This window comes from Liolophura sinensis, chromosome 6, assembly GCF_032854445.1.
Source record: "Liolophura sinensis isolate JHLJ2023 chromosome 6, CUHK_Ljap_v2, whole genome shotgun sequence".
Classification (NCBI taxonomy): Eukaryota; Metazoa; Mollusca; class Polyplacophora; order Chitonida; family Chitonidae; genus Liolophura; species Liolophura sinensis.
The window spans coordinates 18137123-18164281 of NC_088300.1; the positions used below are offsets into that span (position 1 = coordinate 18137123).

General features: G+C 39.4%; 2 protein-coding genes across 2 annotated transcripts; one reads left to right on the forward strand and one right to left on the reverse strand.

The window, feature by feature from the left end:
* Positions 1-268: 268 nt before the first annotated feature.
* LOC135467827 (DNA-directed RNA polymerase II subunit RPB7) lies at positions 269-9831 on the reverse strand. The gene is made up of 8 exons (XM_064745706.1): positions 9739-9831; positions 7678-7787; positions 6862-7021; positions 6197-6247; positions 4327-4392; positions 2900-2971; positions 2673-2706; positions 269-2124 (listed from the first exon to the last, which is right to left on the reverse strand). Exons 1-8 carry the CDS (start codon positions 9748-9750, stop codon positions 2111-2113), a joined length of 519 nt encoding a protein of 172 aa, XP_064601776.1. The 5' UTR covers positions 9751-9831; the 3' UTR covers positions 269-2110.
* A 228-nt stretch (positions 9832-10059) lies between these two features.
* LOC135468658 (large ribosomal subunit protein uL4m-like) lies at positions 10060-25745 on the forward strand. The gene is made up of 10 exons (XM_064747030.1): positions 10060-10177; positions 10414-10480; positions 11809-11995; positions 13881-13932; positions 14255-14372; positions 15112-15218; positions 15631-15681; positions 16679-16737; positions 17397-17470; positions 25155-25745. The coding sequence occupies exons 1-10, from the start codon at positions 10097-10099 to the stop codon at positions 25340-25342; spliced, it is 984 nt and encodes a 327-aa protein (XP_064603100.1). The 5' UTR covers positions 10060-10096; the 3' UTR covers positions 25343-25745.
* Positions 25746-27159: the final 1414 nt, after the last annotated feature.

Below are 27159 nucleotides of genomic sequence, written 5' to 3' on the forward strand. Positions count from 1 at the left end.
CCAGCGTGAGCTAGATTTGAACGCCTGATGATCGCGATCCTGAGAGGCTCCTGCGCCACTGTGTTGCATTAACACGCTCATCACAAAACCACAGAGGCCCCTCCTATCCTTTAGTAAGTTACTGACGAAATTTCCCAAGCGTGATTTATTTATTTATTTATTTATTTGGTGTTTAGACTGTCGTCAAGAATATTTTATTTATACGACGGCGGCCAGCATTATCGTTGGAGGAAACCTGGAAAAGCATTGAGTGGACTTGAACTAACAGCGATCGCATTGGTGAGAGGCTCCTGGGTCATTGTGCAGCCCGAACATGCTAAACATGCTAACCACTAGGCCAATGAGGTCCCCATTTCCACGTGACGTACCGGCGTGCACACCGTACTGGTTGATGACAAGAAGTCTTGTTTCAACAGTTTATCGTCACCAAAGCCCAAACAACAAAGACAGCCAGGTCTTTTGAAAGAATCCGCAAACATTTAGCCAATAAATGAAAATAATATCATGTAGGTACATGGTTAAGGAAATACAATGGCATTATGTATTTACACTGCATTGAAAATGTACGTATATGAATGATTTTCATGTATATTATAAAATGTTGAATGACTATACCAACTGATTACATCGCTATGTTGAAACCAATTGATTACATCACCCCATGCTGAGACAGTGTTCTATACAGGAGCTTACGGTGTCTTGGGAAATGTCTTCCACAGGTAATAAATTGGAAAAAAACAAGGCAAACTCGATGAAAATTCTGCCTCTAGGCATTAAGTTTTGTTTGCTTTGCATCCTGAAACTGATTTCCTCTTAAAGAAGCCATTCATATAGTAATTTTACTTTTTTTCATGTTTGAAATCATTATCATGTCATCAACAGACGCTGCTTTTGTCTATCATCTTTTCATTATTCTGTTTTCCATGAAATGAAATCTAAACAACAAATCCTGGATATTACTGTATGACTTTGTTACATTTTCTGCACGTTAGGACAAATGATCAGGGTTATGAGTAAATGACTGAATCAAGCAGAAGATCATTTTCACATATTTGAAGGCAGCACTAGAATGTTCCCAATTCTATGTTTATTTTGTTTAAGTGATGCTTGATACACCTGACTACTAAAATGATCAAGTTAAGGGTCAGGCCACCCTTAACAATATGTTTGTTGGGTGCAACTGCACCGACACTCCATCAATTTCTTTAAAATCCCTATATTTTTCTTTAGCCAGAATAAAATTAATGGAATTCCCCAATATTTTTTGTGGAGGATTTCTTAACAAGAATTTCCTAAAAATGACCTCACAAGGAAACTGTTCGCAGCCTGAAAGAACCACTGTAACATTCCAATACTTAACTTACTAGAGCGTAACTCTACAAACTGTAATATATATTAAACATACAAGTTACCAGTCAAGCTAAACTCCACGTATAACCATCCCACGCCATTAGTCAGTGCTTAACATATTCAACCCAGTCTAAAGTTTAAACCTTTCACAATTGAAAATTTTATGTATGAAAAAGGAGAGAAGATGACGGATATACAATAATTTGGATGAAGATTACAGTTCAATGTGGGTTAAATTTTAAATAGAGTTTATAACCATTTTAAAAAAGGTTATACAAATACTGTACTGTTAAGTGAAGAATGTTGTACACATTTTTCTTTCTGTGCCTCTGTTACATCTACAACCTCACCTTCCTCAGCTTCCTTCACTACTGTGTAAGCATTTTATAGCGACACAGAGAGAGGACAGCAGAAGATTGCACATGCAGTTTGTATTGCACTGTCATTCACTTTGAACAGCCTTCAATTCATACACATGGCATTAGGTCTGTTGTCTGTATGCACAGTACACAGATAACCACATGTAGCCACGTGGGCGTTGGTCAGTAGCAGACCAGTCCTCTCTATATGGTTCACATCATTAAAGCTCAGCTGCCTCCGCTATCCATATGAAGCCCTGTAAGACAACCACTATCTCTTCGCCCTAATTCCCTGAGGGTGGTAACTGACCCCGCTGTGTGTCATACAGCCTTAAATATGGACATCATGAAGTGTGACCACCGACGCCCCCACACCTCGCCAAATCAAACACATCGCATCATTAGCTGATTAAACCTGAAAAAACAAACACATTCACGGTGAAAGGCAGACAGGACACACTCAATACAGCTCACTTGACTATATCCTATGACTATTATTCACAGTTCACATGAATGATGCAATTAAGGCATGAAGACCTTGTTGTTAATGTGACATTAAAATCACATGAGGCAGGTTAATGACTTAACCTTAAACTGTCAATAGCTACCCCCTCTTCTTATTATTTATCTGATGGTTGCTTAACACCATAGTCAGCATTACAGGTGGAGGAAACCGTAGTGCCTGGGGAAACTACAAACCTCAGACAATACAGGTGGAGGAAACCGTAGTGCCTGGGGAAACTACAAACCTCAGACAAGTCTGCTATATATACAGATAGGCACACCATATTGGTGGAAGAAAAGTGGTCTTCAAAGAGGATTAGGCTGATCAAATGAGTAGACGAGCGTTGTCGAGCATGCTTTTTTTCACAAACCCTGCTGGAAAATATAACTATGCGTATGTATAAATTATCAACATTACAACCTTTGCATAATGAAAATTTGTCAACAATGTTAACTCACCCAAGTAGTCATCCATAAGAGTTCCAATGGCAAACTGAAGCAAAACAATAGGCAGTCAGCAAGCATTGTCAAAAGTACAGTCAGTGACTACAGAATAGTGGTATACCTGGCTTAAAACTTGTTTCAAATAGCAGAGATAAGAATTTTTCTTGTTACGCAAAACAGTCAGTAGACTCATAGAGACAATGTGATAATGTAAGATAATGGACTAGTGTGTGTAAACTTACAATATCCTGGGCATCCACTCTGGTCCCTACAATCTTCACACGGATTTCATCATCCTGCTGGATAACCACATCCTGTCAAAAACAAAACAGATCAACAGTTTATAATAAATTAACATTAAAGGTGGGACTTAGATTTGGTAGCAAGGGTACAGAAAAGCTCACCTGTAGAAGACACATGAAATCAAAACTTCAGCTAAATATGTAAAGTACTGAAGTCCTGAATCTGGTAATTTACGGTAAATAATGTGCACACAGAGCATCAGTGATGGAACCTATCCATCATGGCTTTGTCCATTATATGTATGCAAAACCTCAGCTCCATACCTACAGTACCTTTTTTTTTTTTGAGATGTTACCCCTACCATTTACTTTTCACAATGATTCTAATACATTAATACACAATACAATAATTCATTGATTATGTAATTTAGGGTAAGTAATATGCACACAACATTTGAAGAGATAGTTTTCAGAACATAGCTGTTGATCACTTATTATCAATATACGCGAATTGACCCAACACCTCATCTATCATATGATTCAAAGACAAACATCTCAGCCACACAGCCAAACCCACTGATAAATGTGAGGCAAATGTAGATGCTTTCAAGGCAATATAATGGTCTTCATACTAACGTTATTGTGTCCAAATCAATATAACATAACTAATAATTGTTTAAATGAATGTAATGGTGTTCCAATCAATATAAAAGAGTTCAACTAAATGTTATATTGTTCTAATAAATGTAACTGTTCAAATATGTGTAACTGTTCAAATAAATGTAATAATGTTCAAATAAATATAATAGTGTTAAAAAAATGTAATAGCATTGTGATTAATGTAAGTGTTCAGACAAATGTAATTGTTCAAATAAATGTAACAGTGTTCTGACAAATGTAGTCATGTTCAGATGCATGTAACAGTTCTTACACTCGTGTGACAGAGTTTGTGTTTCTCAACCCTTAAGCCGTCCCTGATCAAGTCAGCAGAGTGAGGTAGCTGACATGTCATAAAGGCCTGCCCTCTTTAGCACAAGATATGGACCATTTCTAACCAAGATCAATATAAAAACTGGACTAAGTCCCACAGATATCCCATCCCATATCTTTTACCCAGATTTATTCTAGATTGTTTACACAAAAAGAACACGATGCCCAGACCCTATTCAATATTGAGCTTAAACCCACAACTCTACCAACGGAAATTGAAATGGATTGGAATATTAATTTCTGATCTTTCAGCTGGGTGGAGTGTCTATCAAGTAGTGGGGCATTGGGAGATTCAATACTGTCTTGTCAGAAATAATATTGTGCCTGGCAAAGACACACACTCATCCCCAAATAAAGCATTCTTCTGCTGACCCAGGATCCCGGTGTGGACAGCGCACCCCAGGAGTCAGCATTGAGGGAGTTGTGTTAACAGTTACCTCGTCTTTGGTCTTGTAGCACGGTGGATTCGAATTGGGATCAAACTCCATGTCAGCTGGGATTGACTGCAAAAAAAAAAAAAAGGGACCATCACATGACAACAGAGACTTGTGACAGGCTCTTTATCCACCAATACCCTGCTCAATAAACAGTCTTCCCATGTGTGTTTGTGTGTGTGTGTGTACTACATCCTGCTCAATACTTACTTAGAGCACTTGGCTGACCCTTATCAACCAGAAGACCAAAAATGGATGGCAGAGTTCATGTAATGACAAACAACTATATAGAGATTAACCACTTCCATTCCATGTGGATGGTCATGGAATTTGTCCCACCATAATCCTGGCCACCGTCATATAAGTGAAATATTCTTGAGTATGGAATAAAACACTAATCAAATAAATAATCATATTTATTTGATTGATGTCTATATTTGATTGACACCTTACTCAAAAATATTTCACTTATGCTAAAGCACCCAGCAGTATGGTGGAACGAAACTGGGGAGAGCCCAAAGACACCCACAATCATCTGCAGGTTGCTGGCAGACCTTTGCATGTTCAAAAGGATAGGAAGCCAGCATGTGCTGGTCAAACTCACAACAACCACATTAGTGAGATGCTATGGGTCAATGTACTGCACTAGCAGGCTAACAACTAGTCCATGGAGGCCACCACTTATTATTTTGAAGTGATGCACATTTCACCACGTTTGACCTAAAAGATGTTACATTCTCACTACAATGACATGTATTCCTTGTGAACTGTTTTCCCACCCCAGCATGCCATGTGTTGGGGTCAAATCACATGATGCTGAACAGGACCCTCACATGAGTCACTGGTCAGGCTCCCAGTTAAAACCATTCCAGCCACTCACCAATGTCAAAGGGCAAAGTTCAATTTCAAGTTATGTAGGTAAAAAATGCACTTTCAAAAGCACAGGAAAAGTTCAAGTTGCCTTATAAGAGGTCTGAATTAAGCAGAACCAAGCAAAATGTGTCACTTAAAAAAAAGGCTAAACTTCAGCAGGGCAAATACAGTATCTGAGGCGGTTTTCACCACAGCTGTTTAACTCATTAAACGTGGGTACATACATGTACAGTGACACTACTCTTCTGCGATAATGTCCAATGCCTTATTACTTTCTGTCAAGTTGTACCCATTATGACAGGTCATGCATGTTCTTTTAAATCCTATTTAACACAAATCTATTGTTCTGTTGTTCCTATTAAAAGGATAATATTGCTACATATTTATACAAAAGGGCATTAACTCATGGCTATATGTTTGTACTGAAGGCACAGCAAGCACATAAATCATATGTAATGTGAATCAAAAGCCACATCAATGCCAACGCCTTATCAAATTACCACTCCACCATCCAATTATTTCATTGAAAGATGATATTGATTTTAAAAGCTGGTAAAAATGTTCCCAGCTAATGGTCACTACATAGTTGTAAGCACCACTGACCTATATTTTTAATTTTTTTTTTTCCATACTAACTTAAAACATTGACAGAGAGCTTGAAACATAGCCCAACATAATTAACAGAACAACAATAAGTAAATGTCTGTACACACTTCAATCTCTATGCATCAAAATATAAAAATTTAAGTTCAAAAACATATGTAGTAGGCCTTATATGTGAGTCATGTAATATTGAGAATATCATCATAATTTGTACATTGAAAATGAAGGAAAACAGTTATCATATATTTACTACAAATGTACAAGTAAGTCATAGCTGGAAGCTGAGCTTAATACGGTGTACTTTTTACACAGAAATACATGTATGTACACTCACAGAAATAATACTTACTTATGTAAGATTACACTGCAAAAAAATACACGTGTATCTTATACTTACATGGCGTGAAATAAAGCAGGAGAGTGGTCCAATCTCTGTGAACAAGCCCACCTGTGAGGAAGAGTGGGATATTTAAAAGAATACAAATCAAATTTTTCTTAACAAAATGATGATTTCATTTGACTGATTGGTCTTTAACGCTGCCCTAATGAATATTTCATTTGAAAATGTGACAGTTTTATAATGAAATGTTTTCACTATGGGTGAGGAAAGTCTGGAAATCGGAGTGCCTGGATTAAATCTCCAATCTTTGCCAGGTACCTGAAAAGTAATGTTGACTTTAGGCCGCACCCAAAACAGCAGGAACTGGGTTCAAACATTCAACCACACGGGTCAAAGGTCTGATAGTTGCACCAAGACGGCACTTTATCCATCAAAGCCAGCTAGGCCTCAACACAGAAGGGATACAATAGTTATGCTAGCAGGTTTAAATGAAATGCCTTTCTGACAGATAACTAAGCAGGGATAACCCAGTGGGTTAGACAGAGACAAGGAGAACTGTCAAATATCACGTAAACTTGTATGAAAATATCACACTGAAAGTTAAACTTGGCCAATTTTTATATCTGGAACTGGCTTTTTTTTTCCCAGTAAAAATGGTGAATAACAGAAAGCTTTATTAACAAACCAAATATTAGGAGGATACTGTGAGTAAAGAGCTGTACCTTGTTTACTTGCGTCACTACAGCATCAAGCACTTCCCCTTTGAACGGACGGAAGACGATAGCCTTGTACTTGACGGGATAAACAACAAAACCTCTGCTTGGCTGGATGAGCCCAGCTCCTATGTTGTCAATTGTTGTCACAGCTATCACAAAGCCATACCTGAAGAGGAACAATGTCAAATGGAATAAGTCTACCTCAGCTATAGTAGTGATGTATTCATAAAGAAGTATATTTGCTATAAAATGTACAAGTATATCAAGGGACACAACAATGGATAACATAGGAATCCCGATAAAATTCTTGCTCGTAGAATTATCTCCCCCTAAATGCCACCACCTCTCCATTCCTATACAACAATTTTCTCTGCAAAGCACAGCTTTTAAATTAGACCAATTATGGGTTAGATTAATTCTGGTATAACAATATTTAGCTGCTGCTTTGGATAACATAAACATGTGTAGCACTGACAGATATATGCTTTCAACGGTGATGTAGGAAGGCATTTTGAGAATGCATCACCCATCAATTTATTTACTTGATTGGTGTTTTACACCGTATTCGAGAATACTTCACTTATACAATGGCATTATGGTGGTTGGAAACCAGGCGCACAACCATCGGCAGGTGGCTGGCAGACCTTCCCTCATAAAGCCGGACTGAAAGGCAGCATGAGCTGGACTTAAACTCACATAGAACTGCATCAGTGAGAGGCTCCATGGTCACTGCGGCGTACTGGCACGCTAACCACCTCTGCCTCGGAGGCCCCCATCACCCATATATGTTGAGATCAGAATATATTAAAAAAAAAAACGTACTTTCCAGTGCAGGTACCCTCTACCTCAGTGAAGAGCTTCTGCTTGACAATGTTGAGGAGGTTAGGACCAAAGTATCTTGGATGGAGAAGAATCTCATGTTCCAGGGACACCTGGCGAAACAAAAACAGCAAATAATACTTCAGATCTGCACTTGTTCAATGACAGCGTACTGCATATTTAATAAAAACAACATTAAACATTAAACCGATGTACCCAAATGTACATAAGTTGGCATGAATGCCTATGTTCCCAATGTTGAACCAATATTACATTAGTACAGGTAACTGTTACATTTATAAATAGTAAGTAAAACTAAAGAATGGTAATTTGTTATTTTCAGACGGCAAATTTATAAATCAGAGCTCTGATTGAAAAAGTGGCGGATTAAATTAGAAGTCCTTTATCCTCCACACGAGCTTGTAAATCAAACTTGGAATGCCATTGTGAAATCTATTTCTATTGTGTTCACACAGCTGAAAATGGTTATTTCCAGTCTGTTCCCATGGAAACCAAACTTTTTTCTTCACTTCAAATAGAGGCCTTGTTCCCCTGGATATGGATCGACATACACACAAAAAATGAAATCCTTGTCCTAAGTGCTTGGATTTTTATTGTTCTTACATTGCAGAAACTTGCTCACTCAGCTGCCATGGAAACCAGAAATTTGATCACAACAGTCCAAGTTTAAATATGAACCTTGTTCACTTCAGTATGTATCTGTACACCAAATATGATATCATTACCTAACCAGCTTTCTTCTGCCATCACATCACTGAAACTTGTTATTTAGAGTAAGATGCTCAGGTAACAGGAAAATTGAAGTAAACAGCCCCTCATTCAAATAGTTACCTACTTCAACTTACTATGAATCTTTCCTACGCAGTGAAATAAACTCCATACACAACACACTTGTCACTAAACAGCCACTTTTGCTTTAAACTTCAAGCAGTGTAAGTATAAACTAAGGTGCCAGTCAACCTGTGTTAGGTGGAACATGACAATGGTTGATCATGCATCTTGTAAGAAGGGTCGGAAGTCGGGGGTCATGTAACCATCCTTTCGTGTTGAAAACAAAATGACCGCACAAGGTTAAAGCATTGGGGAAAAGGTCACTTTTTGCCACTTCGCTAGCGACCAGTAAAGCCTAGTTGTACAAAATAGCATCATGAAAGCTTGGCAGAAATACTCATATTATCTGGAAAGCCAAAAATTATACAAATCCAACGGATACAAGATAACTGACAGCGATTCAGTTTGCTATGCAATAATGTTGGGAAAACAGTTTTCTTCACCCACACCGGTTGTTACAAAGAAGATCACATGGTCTCTACCTTCCAAACTGTCTTACAGAATGATGGACATCACTAACTTGATTAAATTAATTAATTTATTTATTTGATTGGTGCCTCACGCCATACTCAAGAATATTTCACTTATAAGATGCCGCCCAGCATTATGTTGCGAGGAAACTGGGGAGAGCCCAAAGGAAACCCACAACCATCCGCGGGTTGCTGACAGACCTTCCCACGTACGGCTGGAGTCTGGAGAGGAAGCCAGCATGAGCTGGCTAACTTGATTAAATCAAGATGGAATAACATGGGAGCCAATACTAAACTCTCTAAACCAATACTTCACGAAGACTTATAAAGACAACATATGATTTGCTGCTATCCATGGCAGTAGTGAAGCCGTAGTTCTCTGAATACCATCAAATGTTATTTTTCCCATGCTGGAATTTGAAAATTGGGGTTGCCATCACGTGGTAAGAAGCAGCTTTTCACACACCTAGCCTTTGTATTGCGACTTTGTCGTTCAAACAGACAGACGGACAGACGAACGTGGCAAAATAATCCTTTCGGGACATTCCAAAATGTCCAAATGAGATATAAACGTGTCCATGAAAGCGTCCCGTACGCAGATAAGAGATGTACGCCTTATTCGGATGTCAGATTTCGTCATGTATGGAACACAAGAAACATAAATTTCGACGCTTTGAATTTACCCCATGCTGACATAGGTTACTCTAACTATAGCAGCAATAGCCTTGTTTCTCATACTTACATGGTAAAACATAGTTGTGGTAAAATGTCAATAATTTCGTGTGTTTGACTTTAGTCGGGACTCGTACATCCCTCTGAAAACAACGCTTTAAAACCAACAGTAAAAACTCCCATGAACTGCTTGATTTCCTCTTCTGAAAAAATGGACTTGCTTAAAAAGATTTTACTATCAGCAAACTCACTTATAGTTAATGTAAATGGTCATTTGATATATTATATAAACCATAAAAACTTTATAAGAATTGTATGTGTATCTTTATTAGCCATTTATTTTTTAATACATTTCGGATCCTTTGAAGGCCGGAATTTTGCATGTTCTATCAGACACATGGTTTACAACAACAACAGCAGCCCAAGAAATGTTGGTTTCTCGGGCTGCTTCGGCGCTTTTTCATAGCAATATTCCCGTGAAGAACATCTTTACAGCTTTCACACAGGCGGTAAGTAGATAGTAATGTTTTGGATTTTGACAGGTTTTATTATTTTGTCTATCCACATCTCTATCAATGATACTATCATTGATTTCGTGAGCACAGCCACAACACTGTCAACACTCGCTTCACTTGATACATTCAGGGCTACATTCTACGATTGTAAAAATACCACACATGCCTAGTCGATAATCCACCGTCGGAATCTCAACGTGTAGCTGATTTGACTAAACTTTTTGTTTCAGTGTTCTCTCCATTTGTCAGTCAGGAGACCTCAGGATTTTGACAGGTTTGAGCCCTTTGATGGAAGAGGTACGGAAATAGAGTCATTGCTGGTGTTATAATGTTTATCCTGTTTGCAGTCCCTGGTTGAATTTTACTTTTCATATTTTCTTAACAGTTACCTAACATGGGTCATTGTAGCTCTGTTCTGCCATAGTATTAAACTATTACATCGCTGGCATTTTTCTCAGTTGCCTGCCATTGTAAGATACCTTTTAATTTCTGTCTCTGATGGATTGAATGCGGGGTGGGGGGGGTGGGGCGGTGTGGAGGCAGCCGCCATGTTTGAATACGTATGCCTCATTGAAAAATATGACCTAAAAAACTGATGTCTTTTCTGTTTATTGGGATTTAAAAGTGATTGTTGACATCACACATCTCAAATTATAATTAGTATGTGATGTTAATTCTGTGAGAAAATTCTACTTTAAGAAGAAATTATGTCATTTTCATCAACTGACTGTAAATCTTGTACTTTGACTTGTATAGATTTGAATTAAAATTTAAATTACACTTTTATATTCATCACGATATCCAGTGCAGTGACAGTGACATCATTGTGTGCAAAGATATTAGAGTTCATAATGGCATGGTGGTGTTTAATACAATGAAATCATATTCATAGGACATCATGATATTCGTTGGTAATGGCTGAGTTACATCATGATGTGACATTATGACACTGTGTGTCATTGTGTGACACACCATGCTGTCTAATGTTAGCGCTAAGTGTCTAGCATACAGTAACCCGCCATGATCCCAATGCTGTGACGGAGTGTGAGCTTATCAGGAATTGAAACTTTATTGCTAAATACACAATACATGATAATTTTCCTACCTTGATGAAGGTGTCTGTATTTGGTTTGGTGTTTTACGCCGTACTCAAGAATATTTCACTTATACGACGGCGGCCAGCAGTATGGTGGGTGGAAACCGGGCAGAACCCAGGAGAAACCCACGACCATCCGCAGGTTGCTGTCATACCTTCCCACGTTCACCATTGGTGAAAGGTATCTGTAGGTCAAAGGCTTGTTAATATGCTGATGCATATCACTAATCTGTCAGCTTTTAATAAACCATTGTGCATCAGTTAAAATACCCTAAATGACCATAAAGTTTATCCATGACTAATCTGACCATTTTTTCCTGATTCTGAGAGTTTGGTTACTTTTAGAAAGGTGTGCTAAGGGTTTGCTTGCTACATGGGATGATATTCCACTGGAAAATTTTAAATTTCAACACCAAAAGTAATATTTTGTGTCATTTATTTGCCTCTAAAAATACACTTTTGTGGACGAAACTTTAGGTCATTTAAGGTAAGTGAAAATTTCTGTAAAAATGAATGTTTTAATTCATAGGCTTGCCTGAAGATGGTGCTGTCATTCCAAGACAGCGAGCCGTACCGATCATTACATCTCGCAAGGTTGAATTCCCAGATCGCTACCGACCTAATAAGGTGGCCTGGTTAGAATCACTTAACACTGCAGAGGAGGAGAAATTAGGCCTCGTTGATCTACACCCAGATGTCTTTGCTACATTTCCACGGTTTGTGAATAGAATTCTTGCTCTATTTTTCCATGTATCTAATGCTTATTTCTAGAAATAAAATTTACATATGTGTATAGAGAGTATGTTTACTCCTGGATTCAGCTGTAAAAATTTGGATAGAACCATTTCAGTGGCTATTTAAATCACCTACGTGTATTGTTTAATATGCAAAAGGGGCTGGACTTTTAAAGTGGCCTTACAAGATGAGCATATGACAGCTACTGCAACATGTTACCCACAGTGCTGGTTACTATCGAAATAACGTACATGCATCACTATAGTTTTTTCGTGAATTTTTGACCCAGAATTATTTTCTTGTGAATGTTTCATTTATATTTTAGCAAAAGGCACACACATTTATCTGGAAATCCCACGTTCTCCAGTTTTGGCTAACCAGTCCTCAAAATGATTTGTTAGCATAGTCTATATTACCCCATAATTATAACCCTGAGCATTTCGGGTGGTAAGAAACACTGGATTGGTTATTAAAGCTTGGCTTTCAGCCAGTAGGTCTTGCAAGATTCTCAAACAGAGAATTCTCTAGTTCGCAGTGCTTTCATTGTTTTTAGAGCCTTTGTGGCAGTAAATTGATCAACATGTTCTGTGTTGTCTTGCCTGAAGTTCTCTGTTTTTGGAGTCTTGGTGGCAGTAAAGTGATCAGTGTGTCCTGTGTAGACTTGCTTGAAGATCTCTGCTTTTAGAGTCTTTGTGGCAGTAAAATGATGAACGTCTCCTATGTTGTTTTGCATGAAGCTCTCTGTTTTTAGAGTCTTGGTGGCAGTAAAGTGATCAACATGTCCTGTGCTGTCTTGTAGGAAGTTCTCTGTTTTTAGAGTCTTTGTGGCAGTAAAGTGATCAACATGTCCTGTGCTGTCTTGTAGGAAGTTCTCTGTTTTTAGAGTCTTTGTGGCAGTAAAGTGATCAACATGTCCTGTGCTGTCTTGTAGGAAGTTCTCTGTTTTTAGAGTCTGTGTGGCAGTAAAGTGATCGTGTCCTGTGTTGTCTTGTAGGAAGTTCTCTGTTTTTAGAGTCTTTGTGGCAGTAAAGTGATCACATGTCCCTGTGCTGTCTTGTAGGAAGTTCTCTGTTTTTAGAGTCTTTGTGGCAGTAAAGTGATCAACGTGTCCTGTGTTGTCTTGTAGGAAGTTCTCTGTTTTTAGAGTCCTTTGTGGCAGTAAAGTGATCAACATGTCCTGTGTTGTCTTGCAGGAAGTTCTCTGTTTTTAGAGTCTTTGTGGCAGTAAAGTGATCAGTGTGTACTGTGTTGTCTTGCTTGAAGATCTCTGCTTGTAGAGTCTTTGTGGCAGTAAAATAATGAACGTTTGCATGAAGCTCTCTGTTTTTTAGAGTCTTGGTGGCAGTAAAGTGATCAAATGTCCTGTGTTGTCTTGCAGGAAGTTCTCTGTTTTTAGAGTCTTGGTGAAGTAAAATGATGAATGTCTCCTACATTGTTTTGCATGAAGCCCTCTGTTTTTAGAGTCTTTGCGGCAGTAAATGATGAACGTCTCTTATATTGTCTGGCATGAAGTTCTCCATTTTTAGAGTCTTGGTGGCAGTAAAATGATCCACGTCTCTTATGTTGTCTGGCATGAAGTCCTCTGTTTTTAGAGTCTTGGTGGAAGTAAAGTGATGATTGTCTCCTGTGTTGTCTTGCATGAAGTTCACTGGAGATCCCTTGCCTTCAATCAGTGTAACATACATATTTGAGTATAGCACACAATTATAGCTGCTGTATAACAACAATCAAATAAATGAATCAAGTGGTAGGAGAAAGTGAAATATGGTGCATGTAGCACATGGGCTGATCTGTTTATCAAGGGCTGTAACTGTGTATAGAATGCCAGGGTGTTTCAAATCTCACACCTTCCCTTTTTTATTGCAGCATTGATGTTCTTCATCAGAATGTCACATGGCAGTCACTCTATAAGAAGATTGTAAGTGAATTTTAAAGGACAAGACAAATAAATTATGTTAAACAGCAAGATAGAAAGTGGTACCTTGGAAAATAATTTTAATCCTTAAATTAAATATTATTTACTTGAAGATGACTAATGTTAGACATGTTGATGATGTTGTCAACTCAAAAAGATCCTAAAAACAAAAGATGAATTTAGTGCCATGTACCAAAATAAATAATCCTTTCTTGACCATTAGCATTCAAAATTGTATATGCACTCTATGCCTGTGTATCAGTATCATGGATTTTTAGTTAGCATGCATGTGGTATGTTGTATTTGTATCTTACCTTCTTGACAGGACTATAAAAGAGTCCCGACAAGAGCGGAGATGAGGGGAGGGGGACGGAAACCGTGGCCACAGAAAGGGACTGGACGGGCTCGACACGGGAGTATCCGCTCTCCTATCTTTAAGAAGGGTATATATGAAATGCTTTTACTGTGTGCTATTTAAACATCCTGGTTTATGAAATGGGAGTTTATGAAATTGCTGGGATGAAACATTGCTCTTGGTCTCGGCTCGATCACCAGGCTGGTCAGGTATGTGGCTTTCCAGCGTTGCCATTTTCTGATGAACATGACATGAGTAAAAAGATTGTTAGTAATTATTGTAAGTACATTGTTAGACATAATTTCAAATGAAATAAATGTAATGAAATGCTTATGAACTTGGATTTAAAGTTTCCATTTATGAAAGGATAATTTTTTATCAGATAACTGATGACTTAAGAAATGTACTAAATTTCCAGTTGTATGTGTGTCCAGAACATGTTCATGTGCTAACATGCACATACAATATGTAATATTATCATTAGGACTAAAGGGCACCCATGTTCGCATGGTTAGGAGGGTAGCACAACACATTCTTCAATTAGGAGCAACTCATCAGTGGTGGTCTCAAGTACAGCATAAAACACCAATCAGATAAGTAAATCACCAGTGTGGTTGCTGTCAGTTCAATGCCAGCTCACACTGACTTAATTCGATTCATGTCCTACATGAGAAGATCTGCCAGTGGCCTGCAGATGGTTATGAGTGTCCCCCACACTCATTCCTTCCAACATAATGCTGGCAGTCATCGTATAAATGAAATATTCTTAACACCAATCAGATAAATAATGAAATAAATCATATGGACTACTGGTATGTTGGTTACAGGGGGTGCTGCTCACGGTCCAAGAGGTCCCAAAAGTTACTTTTATATGTTGGCAAAGACAACCAGGGCGCTTGGTTTGCGGGTGGCATTATCTGTCAAATTGGCACAGGTATGTTTAGTTAATAAATAATCTAATGGCAATAGAAGCACATTAATAAAGAGCTTAACCAGTTTGAGTTGACTTAGAGTTTGATAATCCTGGAACTTCCTCATATAACACCCAGCATAAAGGATGAGGTGTCCAGATGCAGTGCTAAGGTCGGGTGTCATGTCTGGTGCCTTCTCCATGACAGTCCAGTGAAGCAGCAATGTCAAAAAAAAAAAACAAAAAAAAATTCAAGATTTTAGGGGAAAGAGTGTATCTAATTATGTCACATTTGCACTGATTTGATTGTGCAATGTTGACTGCATGTTACAGTAGCCATTTGCAATGGACAAACTGTTCAGTTAGTGAATAAAAAAATTCAAGTAACCTATCATCTGACTGTCCATTTATATCTGATCTTTATGTATGTTCCCAGGGAGATTTACACATAGTAGACTCATTTGACATCCCCAGTGATCAGCCAGAGGTGAGTACAACTAGCATTCTATCCAGGTCTGTTTTATCTGCCTGGAGTAAGACGAAGGATCTTAAGAAGTGCTACACCTACATGGTCTCTTCATTGTGAGAGTACATGAAGCAAAAAGGTCGTTTATGTTGAGTATCAAGTTTTCTGCATGTAATTGTCCTCTGTCTACTTAGGCAGCAGATAATAATAATAATGATAATAATGATAATAATAAAAAGCACTCTGAGTTAATGGCAAGATCAAAGTGCCTGTGAGAAAGTGACTGAAAAAATGGTGACATATTATGATAATTTCAGTCAAATATACGAAGCAACTGAAACCCCAGTCCATTCCATTCCATGGGAATAAATAAAGTCACTAAATGGAGATATGGGGCCCAAGGGATGGTGTGACACATTCAGTGTGTCTTGATAAATAGCGACAAATACATAGTTGAATGAAACAAATAAGGATGTCCAAATGTTTTAAATGTCACACCTGACAAACTCAAGTCCTTGAACTTAATGTATTGAGAGAAGCATATCTTTTAACTCCTGGGTGAAGAGTACAGATATTTGTACAAAAAAGGGACAGTAACATATTTGCCCTTCAGTTACTTGGAGCTCACTTTTTGTTTCTTTTTGGCAAGATTTACTTCCCTTAGCCCAGGGCTGGTGAAAAAACAGCAATATTTTGGGGTTCTGTATTTAAGCAGTATATTAGTAGCATATATGTGGTATAAGGCTAGCAGCAGGTACTTGATGCTTTGACAGTCTATTTTATATTCTCAAGTAGTTATGAATGAAATCAAGGGAGTATTGAGCTTTCACTTGTTTAGAAATTTTTCTCGTGCATACTATGTGATATGTATGGTACATCAGACTTACCGGTGCAACTGGCTGCTTAATTCAAAGTCCCATTGATTTTAAGCAGTTTGAATAAATGTTGAATTTGGTGTACAAATTTATTTTTTAACTTGTATGCTGTATTTCTAGTTTGAGTCACATTGATGTTGCAGTACATGGAATCTTTAGCTGAATCTCGGAAGTGGGGCGTTTCTGTACTGTTCATAGATGAGTAAGTTCAGACAGCTTTTCACAGCGCTGATCATCTCTTGATGACACTATGCACCTACATCCCTCTAAACTGATGACCTAACCATTCCTTGCAAAAGAAGACAAATTTATGTCCTTTCTGATTTTGACATCAAAGCAGTAATATTTTTATGTCATGTCAGGTATACCTGTGTTCATAAAAGTGAATGAAAGATTTTGTATTTGATGGAAAAGATGGGGATTTAAAGTTCTTTCAAATTTATTTTATTTGTTGATTTGATTGGTATTTTACGCCATGCTCAAGAATATTTCACTTTATAAGACAGCAGCCAGCATTATGGTGAAAGGAAACTGTGCAGAGACCTTGCAATATACATGTAGTGTAATGTATGTCTGATTTAAAGGTTTCCTTCCACCATGATGCTGGCTACTGTTGTATAAGAGAAATATTTTTGAGTGCAGTATGCATGTCTGATTTAAAAGAACTTCTCTATGTCGTTTCCATCGTCTTTTACAACAGCAGCCAGCATTATGTTGGAAGGAAACCGGGTAGAGCAGTTCCTTTATATCAGATATATATTACTCTATATTTCCTTAGTTATACATGTAAATTGAGGATTCTTTTAAGTTATGTTTGAATATGTGAGTATGTCATTTGATTCTTGCCGTTTATGTTAACAGCACTGACATAATGCCAAGAAACATCAGCCTGTCTCTGAACAAAATACCAAGTTTTAACCTGATGCCAGTCTATGGTACGTCATTCACTGTTGTTTTCCTTTTTTGTTACATTAAAGATATAGATGGAGAGCATCAGTGCATACTTTTAATTTATTATATCTGTTCTCTTTGATCTGTAGTATTACATGTAAGTGTGCTGTGTAGATATGAATATAGGTATGTGTATGTATGAATGCGTGCAGCATGCTCCTATGTTTGTGGATCTAACCTGGGACAGGCTGGAATGTGGCTATGCCCTCATCTGTGCAGCTCTATGTGTTGACATTATGCTGTATTTGTGTAGATTACTCTAAATATTTTAAATGACCGTAAATTTCGTCCATGACTGACTTGCACATTTTCTTCTGATTCTCAGAGTTCTGTTGATTTTAGAAAGGTTTTTGAGGTTAGCTTTGAACATGGGATGATATTCAACTGGAAAATTTTAAGTTTCATTGCAAGAAAAAAGATATTTTGTAACATGTATTTGCCTCTAAAAATGCACTTTTGTGGACGAAATTTGAGGTCATTTATGGTATATGCACTGTATGCTATATTTTGTGCGAGACAGAAGGCTGTACTGTTGACTTCGTTTTGTGCATATAGGGTGTGTTCTAGCATGTACTCTCTGCTTTATTACGGGTATGTATGGTGTGTTCTATACACTTAATAATAGTGCTCTGATGTGCTGTGTGTATGCCCTAGTTTGTGCCAGTCAGAGCATGTACTCTCTGCTTTATTCTGGGTATGTATGGTGTGTTCTATACACTTTATAATAGTGCTCTGATGTGCTGTCTGTATGCCCTGGTTTGTGCCAGTCAGAGCATGTACTCTCTGCTTTATTCTGGGTATGTATGGTGTGATCTATACACTTTATAATAGTGCTCTGATATGCTGTGTGTATGCCCTGGTTGTGCCAGTCAGAGCTTGTACTCTCTGCTTTATTCTGGGTAAGTATGGTGTGATCTATACACTTTATAATAGTGCTCTGATGTGCTGTCTGTATGCCCTGGTTTGTGCCAGTCAGAGCATGTTCTCTCTGCTTTATTCTGGGTATGTATGGTGTGATCTATACACTTTATAATAGTGCTCTGATGTGATGTCTATATGCCCTGGTTGTGCCAGTCAGAGCATGTACTCTCTGCTTTATTCTGGGTAAGTATGGTGTGTTCTATACACTTTATAATAGTGCTCTGATGTGCTGTCTGTATGCCCTAGTTTGTGCCAGTCAGAGCATGTACTCTCTGCTTTATTCTGGGTATGTATGATGTGTTCTATACACTTTATAATAGTGCTCTGATATGCTGTGTGTATGCCCTGGTTGTGCCAGTCAGAGTATGTACTCTCTGCTTTATTCTGGGTAAGTATGGTGTGATCTATACACTTTATAATAGTGCTCTGATGTGCTGTCTGTATGCCCTGGTTTGTGCCAGTCAGAGCATGTACTCTCTGCTTTATTCTGGATATGTATGGTGTGATCTATACACTTTATAATAGTGCTCTGATGTGCTGTGTGTATGCCCTGGTTGTGCCAGTCAGAGCATGTACTCTCTGCTTTATTCTGGGTATGTATGGTGTGATCTATACACTTTATAATAGTGCTCTGATGTGCTGTCTGTATGCCCTGGTTTGTGCCAGTCAGAGCATGTACTCTCTGCTTTATTCTGGATATGTATGGTGTGTTCTATACACTTTATAATAGTGCTCTGATGTGCTGTCTGTATGCCCTGGTTTGTGCCAGTCAGAGCATATACTCTCTGCTTTATTCTGGGTATGTATGATGTGTTCTGTACACTTTATAATAGTGCTCTGATGTGCTGTCTGTATGCCCTGGTTGTGCCAGTCAGAGCATGTACTCTCTGCTTTATTCTGGGTATGTATGGTGTGTTCTATACACTTTATAATAGTGCTCTGATGTGCTGTCTGTATGCCCTAGTTTGTGCCAGTCAGAGCATGTACTCTCTGCTTTATTCTGGGTATGTATGATGTGTTCTATACACTTTATAATAGTGCTCTGATGTGCTGTCTGTATGCCCTAGTTTGTGCCAGTCAGAGCATGTACTCTCTGCTTTATTCTGGGTATGTATGATGTGTTCTATACACTTTATAATAGTGCTCTGATGTGCTGTCTGTATGCCCTGGTTTGTGCCAGTCAGAGCATGTACTCTCTGCTTTATTCTGGGTATGTATGATGTGTTCTATACACTTTATAATAGTGCTCTGATGTGCTGTGTGTATGCCCTAGTTTGTGCCAGTCAGAGCATGTACTCTCTGCTTTATTCTGGGTATGTATGATGTGTTCTATACACTTTATAATAGTGCTCTGATGTGCTGTCTGTATGCCCTGGTTGTGCCAGTCAGAGCATGTACTCTCTCCTTTATTCTGGGTATGTATGATGTGTTCTATACACTTTATAATAGTGCTCTGATGTGCTGTGTGTATGCCCTGGTTGTGCCAGTCAGAGCATGTACTCTCTGCTTTATTCTGGGTAAGTATGATGTGTTCTATGCACTTTATAATAGTGCTCTGATGTGCTGTGTGTATGCCCTGGTTGTGCCAGTCAGAGCATGTACTCTCTGCTTTATTCTGGGTATGTATGATGTGTTCTATACACTTTATAATAGTGCTCTGATGTGCTGTGTGTATGCCCTGGTTGTGCCAGTCAGAGCATGTACTCTCTGCTTTATTCTGGGTATGTATGATGTGTTCTATACACTTTATAATAGTGCTCTGATGTGCTGTGTGTATGCCCTGGTTGTGCCAGTCAGAGCATGTACTCTCTGCTTTATTCTGGGTAAGTATGGTGTGTTCTATACACTTTATAATAGTGCTCTGATGTGCTGTCTGTATGCCCTGGTTTGTGCCAGTCAGAGCATGTACTCTCTGCTTTATTCTGGGTATGTATGATGTGTTCTGTACACTTTATAATAGTGCTCTGATGTGCTGTGTGTATGCCCTGGTTGTGCCAGTCAGAGCATGTACTCTCTGCTTTCTTCTGGGTATGTATGGTGTGTTCTATACACTTTATAATAGTGCTCTGATGTGCTGTCTGTATGCCCTAGTTTGTGCCAGTCAGAGCATGTACTCTCTGCTTTATTCTGGGTATGTATGATGTGTTCTATACACTTTATAATAGTGCTCTGATGTGCTGTCTGTATGCCCTAGTTTGTGCCAGTCAGAGCATGTACTCTCTGCTTTATTCTGGGTGTGTATGGTGTGTTCTATACACTTTATAATAGTGCTCTGATGTGCTGTCTGTATGCCCTAGTTTGTGCCAGTCAGAGCATGTACTCTCTGCTTTATTCTGGGTATGTATGGTGTGATCTATACACTTTATAATAGTGCTCTGATGTGCTGTCTGTATGCCCTAGTTTGTGCCAGTCAGAGCATGTACTCTCTGCTTTATTCTGGGTATGTATGGTGTGTTCTATACACTTTATAATAGTGCTCTGATGTGCTGTGTGTATGCCCTGGTTGTGCCAGTCAGAGCATGTACTCTCTGCTTTATTCTGGGTATGTATGATGTGTTCTATACACTTTATAATAGTGCTCTGATGTGCTGTCTGTATGCCCTAGTTTGTGCCAGTCAGAGCATGTACTCTCTGCTTTATTCTGGGTATGTATGATGTGTTCTATACACTTTATAATAGTGCTCTGATGTGCTGTGTGTATGCCCTGGTTGTGCCAGTCAGAGCATGTACTCTCTGCTTTATTCTGGGTATGTATGATGTGTTCTATACACTTTATAATAGTGCTCTGATGTGCTGTGTGTATGCCCTGGTTGTGCCAGTCAGAGCATGTACTCTCTGCTTTATTCTGGGTAAGTATGGTGTGTTCTATACACTTTATAATAGTGCTCTGATGTGCTGTGTGTATGCCCTGGTTTGTGCCAGTCAGAGCATGTACTCTCTGCTTTATTCTGGGTAAGTATGGTGTGTTCTATGCACTTTATAATAGTGCTCTGATGTGCTGTGTGTATGCCCTGGTTGTGCCAGTCAGAGCATGTACTCTCTGCTTTATTCTGGGTAAGTATGGTGTGTTCTATACACTTTATAATAGTGCTCTGATGTGCTGTGTGTATGCCCTGGTTTGTGCCAGTCAGAGCATGTACTCTCTGCTTTATTCTGGGTAAGTATGGTGTGTTCTATGCACTTTATAATAGTGCTCTGATGTGCTGTGTGTATGCCCTGGTTGTGCCAGTCAGAGCATGTACTCTCTGCTTTATTCTGGGTAAGTATGGTGTGTTCTATACACTTTATAATAGTGCTCTGATATGCTGTGTGTATGCCCTAGTTTGTGCCAGTCAGAGCATGTACTCTCTGCTTTATTCTGGGTATGTATGATGTGTTCTATACACTTTATAATAGTGCTCTGATGTACTGTGTGTATGCTCTGGTTTCTGCCTTTGAAAAGATGTGTATGCTTTGTTTTGATGCTGGCTTGGGTATTTGCAGTACCTGCACTGTGATGTTTAGAAGCTTAGTCTATGTACATAAAGCAGTGCATCTAAACATTGGGCCTTGCGTGTAGAAGTTTTTCCACTACATTACCTGACTGTACATACCCACCATAAACCTACATTGTACCAAAAATGCCCTGTAGTGGGAGTTAATCCACTTGATTTCTCTGTCTACTTTCCTGCTATAAATTTCTCCAAAATATGACAGTGCATACCGATACAGAGTGTATGTAGGTTGTGTTGTGTGATACATTGTGTGCATGTAGTTTTTTTTTCTTCAATTCAACCCCTGACTGTTTTGTACTGTTCAGAACATGTACTGCTGGGATCATATGCCCTGTGCAGGTTTTGACATTTGCTGTACCAGTATGCTTCGTGGTGTTGAGATCTGGAGCTGTTCTATTAACCGTGTTTTATTCAGAGCAGAATTGTATGCTCGACATCTATGTGTCGCAGGTTTGAACATGTACAATGTGCTCTGTGGTGTGCAGATTAGAAGCTACACATATGCTTTAAGGTCTGTTTTCTTCAAACCCGAACATTTGTATGCTCTCTATCATGCAGGTTAACGCTGACAGTATGCTCTGTATCATTCTGATCTTAACATCTACAGTATGGTCACCATCATTCAGGCCTTAACATCTACAGTATGCTCACCATCATTCAGGCCTTAAAATCTACAGCATGATCTCTTTCATTCAGGCCTTAACATCTACAGTATGCTCACCATCATTCAGGCCTTAACGTCTACAGTATGCTCACCATCATCCAGGCCTTAACATCTACAGTATGCTCACCATCATTCAGGCCTTATCATCAACAGTATGCTCTGTATCATTCAGGCCTTAACATCTACAGTATGCTCTGTATCATTCAGGTCTTTACATCTACAGTATGCTCTGTATCATTCAGGCCTTAATATCTACAGTATGCTCTGTATCACTCAGGTCTTTGCATCTACAGTATTCTTTCTGTCATTCAGTCCTTAACATCGACAATATGCTCACCATCATTAAGGTCTTAACATCGACAGTATGCTCACCATCATAAAGGTCTTAACATCAACAGTACGCTCACCATCATTCAGGTTTTACAATCCACAGTGTGCTCTCTCATGATTCAGACCTTAATATCTGCAGTGTGTTCTCTATCATTCAGGTCTTAACATCTACATTCTGATCTCTTTCATTCTGCAGATGTTAACATCTACAGTATGCTCTCATGCATGGCATAGTCTACGGTATGCTGTCTATTGTTCAGGTCTTAATATCTAGGTCTTCATATCTACTATATGCTCTCTGTCATGCTGGTCTTCATGTCTACAGTATGCTCTCTGTCATGCAGGTCTTCATGTCTACAGTATGCTCTCTGTCATGCAGGTCTTCATGTCTACAGTATGCTCTCTGTCATGCAGATCTTCATGTCTACTGTATGCTCTCTGTCATGCAGGTCTTAATGCCTACTATGTGCTCTCTGGCATGCAGGTCTTCATGTCTACTGTATGCTCTTTGTCATGCATCTACAGTATTCTTTCTATCATTCAGTCCTTAACATCAACAATATGCTCACCATCATTAAGGTCTTAACATTGACAGTATGCTCACCATCATTAAGGTCTTAACATCTACAGTACGCTCACCATCATTCAGGTTTTACCATCCACAGTGTGCTCTCTCATGATTCAGACCTTAATATCTGCGGTGTGTTCTCTATCATTCAGGTCTTAACATCTACATTCTGATCTCTTTCATTCTGCAGATGTTAACATCTACAGTATGCTCTCATGCATGGCTTAGTCTACGGTATGCTGTCTATTGTTCAGGTTTTAATATTTACTGAACAGCATGGTGTCTATCGGGACATGGAGGTCTTCATGATTACTGTATGCTCTCTGTCATGCAGGTCTTCATGTCTACAGTATGCTCTCTGTCATGCAGGTCTTCATGTCTACTGTATGCACTGTCATGCAGGTCTTCATGTCTACTGTATGCTCTCTGTCATGCAGGTCTTCATGTCTACTGTATGCTCTCTGTCATGCAGGTCTTCATGTCTACTGTATGCTTTTTGTCATGCAGGTCTTCATGTCTACATTATGTCTCTGTCCTGCAGGTCTTTATGTCTGCTGTATGCTCTCTGTCCTGCAGGTCTTCATGTCTACTGTATGCTCTCTGTCACGCAGTTCTTCATGTCTACTGTATGCTCTCTGTCACGCAGGTCTTCATGTCTACTGTATGCTCTCTGTCCTGCAGGTCTTCATGTCTACTGTATGCTCTGTCATGCAGGTCTTCATGTCTACTGTATGCTCTCTGTCACGCAGTTCTTCATGTCTACTGTATGCTCTCTGTCCTGCAGGTCTTCAAGTCTACTGTATGCTCTGTGTCACGCAGTTCTTCATGTCTACTGTATGCTCTCTGTCATGCAGGTCTTCAAGTCTACTGTATGCTCTCTGTCCTGCAGGTCTTAATGTCTACAGTATGTCTCTGTCGTGCAGGTCTTCATGTCTACTGTATGCTCTCTGTCATGCAGGTCTTCATGTCTACTGTATGCTCTCTGTCATGCAGGTCTTCATGTCTACTGTATGCTCTCTGTCACACAGGTCTTCATGTCTACTGTATGCTCTCTGTCATGCAGTTCTTCATGTCTACTGTATGCTCTCTGTCCTGCAGGTCTTCATATCTACTGTATGCTCTCTGTCCTGCAGGTCTTAATGTCTACAGTATGCTCTCTGTCCTGCAGGTCTTCATGTCTACTGTATGCTCTCTGTCATGCAGTTCTTCATGTCTACTGTATGCTCTCTGTCATGAAGTTCTTCATGTCTACTGTATGCTCTCTCTCCTACAGGTCTTAATGTCTACTGTATGCTCTCTGTCCTGCAGGTCTTCATGTCTACTGTATGCTCTCTGTCATGCAGTTCTTCATGTCTACTGTATGCTCTCTGTCCTGCAGGTCTTCATGTCTACTGTATGCTCTCTGTCCTGCAGGTCTTCATGTCTACTGTGTGCTCTCTGTCCTGCAGGTCTTCATGTCTACTGTATGCTCTCTGTCCTGCAGGTCTTCATGTCTACTGTATGCTCTCTGTCCTGCAGGTCTTCATGTCTACTGTATGCTCTCTGTCCTGCAGGTCTTCATGTCTACTGTATGCTCTCTGTCCTGCAGGTCTTCATGTCTACTGTATGCTCTGTCATGCAGGTCTTCATGTCTACAGTATGCTCTCTGTCCTGCAGGTCTTCATGTCTACTGTATGCTCTCTGTCATGCAGGTCTTAATGTCTACAGTATGCTGAAGCACGAGAGCCTGGTGCTGACCTTGGCCGCTGTGGAGAAAATTGAGAATCGGCTGCTGTACTTGATGCACTCAAGCGCCGCAGACAGAAAGTACACCACCACTTGGATGTTGAAGGAAGAGGAGTGGGAACCGAATTATTTCAAGGATCAGGTCACCTGGTGACCATGTTTACTGGGATCGCGAAAAACTGTGGAGTGTAAACTTAAGTAGATATGAAAGTCTGAGTACTGATTGTGGAGTGACTTTAATACAAATACATGTAGAAGTCAGAGTTTATCATAGCCTTTGATTTTAGTTTAACAGGAATCCACAAGTGCGGGCAGGGGCAGAGGTGGTTAGCGTGCTAGCACGGCAGTGACCTAAGAGCCTTTCACCAATGTGATCTCTGTGACTTCAAGTCCTGCTCATGATGGCTTCCTCTCAGGTTGTAAGTGGGAATGTCTGACAGCAACCTGCGGAAGATCATGGGTTTCCCCCGGACGCTGCCCAATTTCCTCCCACCATAATTCTGGCGGCTGTCGTACAAGTGAAATTTTCTTGAGTATAACATAAAAAAACAATCAGATAAATAGTGTGAGCTTAGTTGCTGCACTGTGTCAGGAACTTTGAGGGTACGGTAGCTTGGGCCACATTTTACAAAAGTGTGCATCTCTCCATTACCACACACTTCCATTACAACATCTCTTGGTGTTATATAACATCACAGATTTCTCCCACATGCCAGTCCTCCAAGTATGTGTCCTTCATATCATTTTTATTACTGTGTTCTATTGAAGAACATTTCATATAGTGCATGTGGACAGACATGTCCTCAAAAAATAACTGTTGTGATGTGGGAGAGGTGTTCTGAGATTTCTGCCATAAATATGCATTAAACTGTGGAGTAAGGTAATGTTAGATATGGAGGAAAATCCCTATTGTTTTTAGTGAAAATGTGCCCTTGACAAGGTGAAATGGTATCATCAGGTGCTGTCCCATTTACCTGTTCGCCACATTCTTTAATGCCATGGTCAAGCACTGAATTTTTCACTTCCCTGGAATTGTTCAGGTTTATGGGTGGAGCAAACCAGAATAAACCACCACCCATTAGCAGGTGCCCGACAAATGTCATGTCAAACTACGAACTTCATTATGAAATTATTCACCGTGCTTATCACCCACAGTGATTTTTCATGTTTTAAAACGCTGAGTAGTTATCTTCAAGTGACAAATTTTCCTAAACTTCATTTATTTAGAAGCCCACACCGTGATGACAAAGAAGCAGAGCACCCCTATGCAGTCATGAGTTTAAGTCATACCCAAGACTTTCAAACTGTAGTCTAAAAAAAACAGGCGAAGGTCTGGGTATATTGTGACTGGGTGCAGCCTTCAGCATTCCGTGTCTATGTACGAATGTGTGCTTGGGTTTTAACGTATGCATGTGAATATTTTACATTATGCAGCAGTATGGTAGGAGGAAACAGATAGAGTCTGCGGTAAAGTCACAACTTTCCCCAAGTTGCCAGTCATATGAGAACGAGGAGTCACGAGGTGTGTGTTTTCTGGTGGCAGAGCAAGACTATGCCGCAGTCTTCCTTGTGACCCAACCTGGGTTTGATCCCATGTTGCTCGAGTTCGTGGCGGACACTATAAGAATAATCAACACTATAAACATCACATCAAGTAAATCAGCCTGCTACAAACAAGCACCACTATATTATTACCAAAATGATGTTGAACCCCAAGCTAACAAAGAAAGACATCCATTTTGAGGATTGAGGGGCGGGGGATTCTAATGCTGGGAAAATGCGGGGCATGCATCTCAAGAGAAATAGAGCACAAGTGCGAAGAGCCAATACTGAATTCTCACTAGAGTGTGACTTTATTCAGACAATGCAGATATAAAACTCTATACAGAACATCACAAGTCATCAGGGTTATATATACACTGCCCTCCTCTCACCAACAACAGTAAGATAAAACGTATATCTACATCGCCA

Coding starts and splice junctions, on each gene's coding strand:
- LOC135467827 (XM_064745706.1), bottom strand. Junction 7,022..7,677: donor GAGGGTACCTGCACTGGAAA/GTACGTTTTTTT, acceptor GTTCCTCTTCAG/GTATGGCTTTGTGATAGCTG. Junction 2,707..2,899: donor GAGTGGATGCCCAGGATATT/GTAAGTTTACAC, acceptor GTTTTGCTTCAG/TTTGCCATTGGAACTCTTAT.
- LOC135468658 (XM_064747030.1), top strand. CDS start 10,097: ATGTTGGTTTCTCGGGCTGCTTCGGCGCTTTTTCATAGCAATATTCCC. Junction 11,996..13,880: donor GTCTTTGCTACATTTCCACG/GTTTGTGAATAG, acceptor TTTTTATTGCAG/CATTGATGTTCTTCATCAGA. Junction 14,373..15,111: donor CTCTCCTATCTTTAAGAAGG/GTATATATGAAA, acceptor TGTTGGTTACAG/GGGGTGCTGCTCACGGTCCA.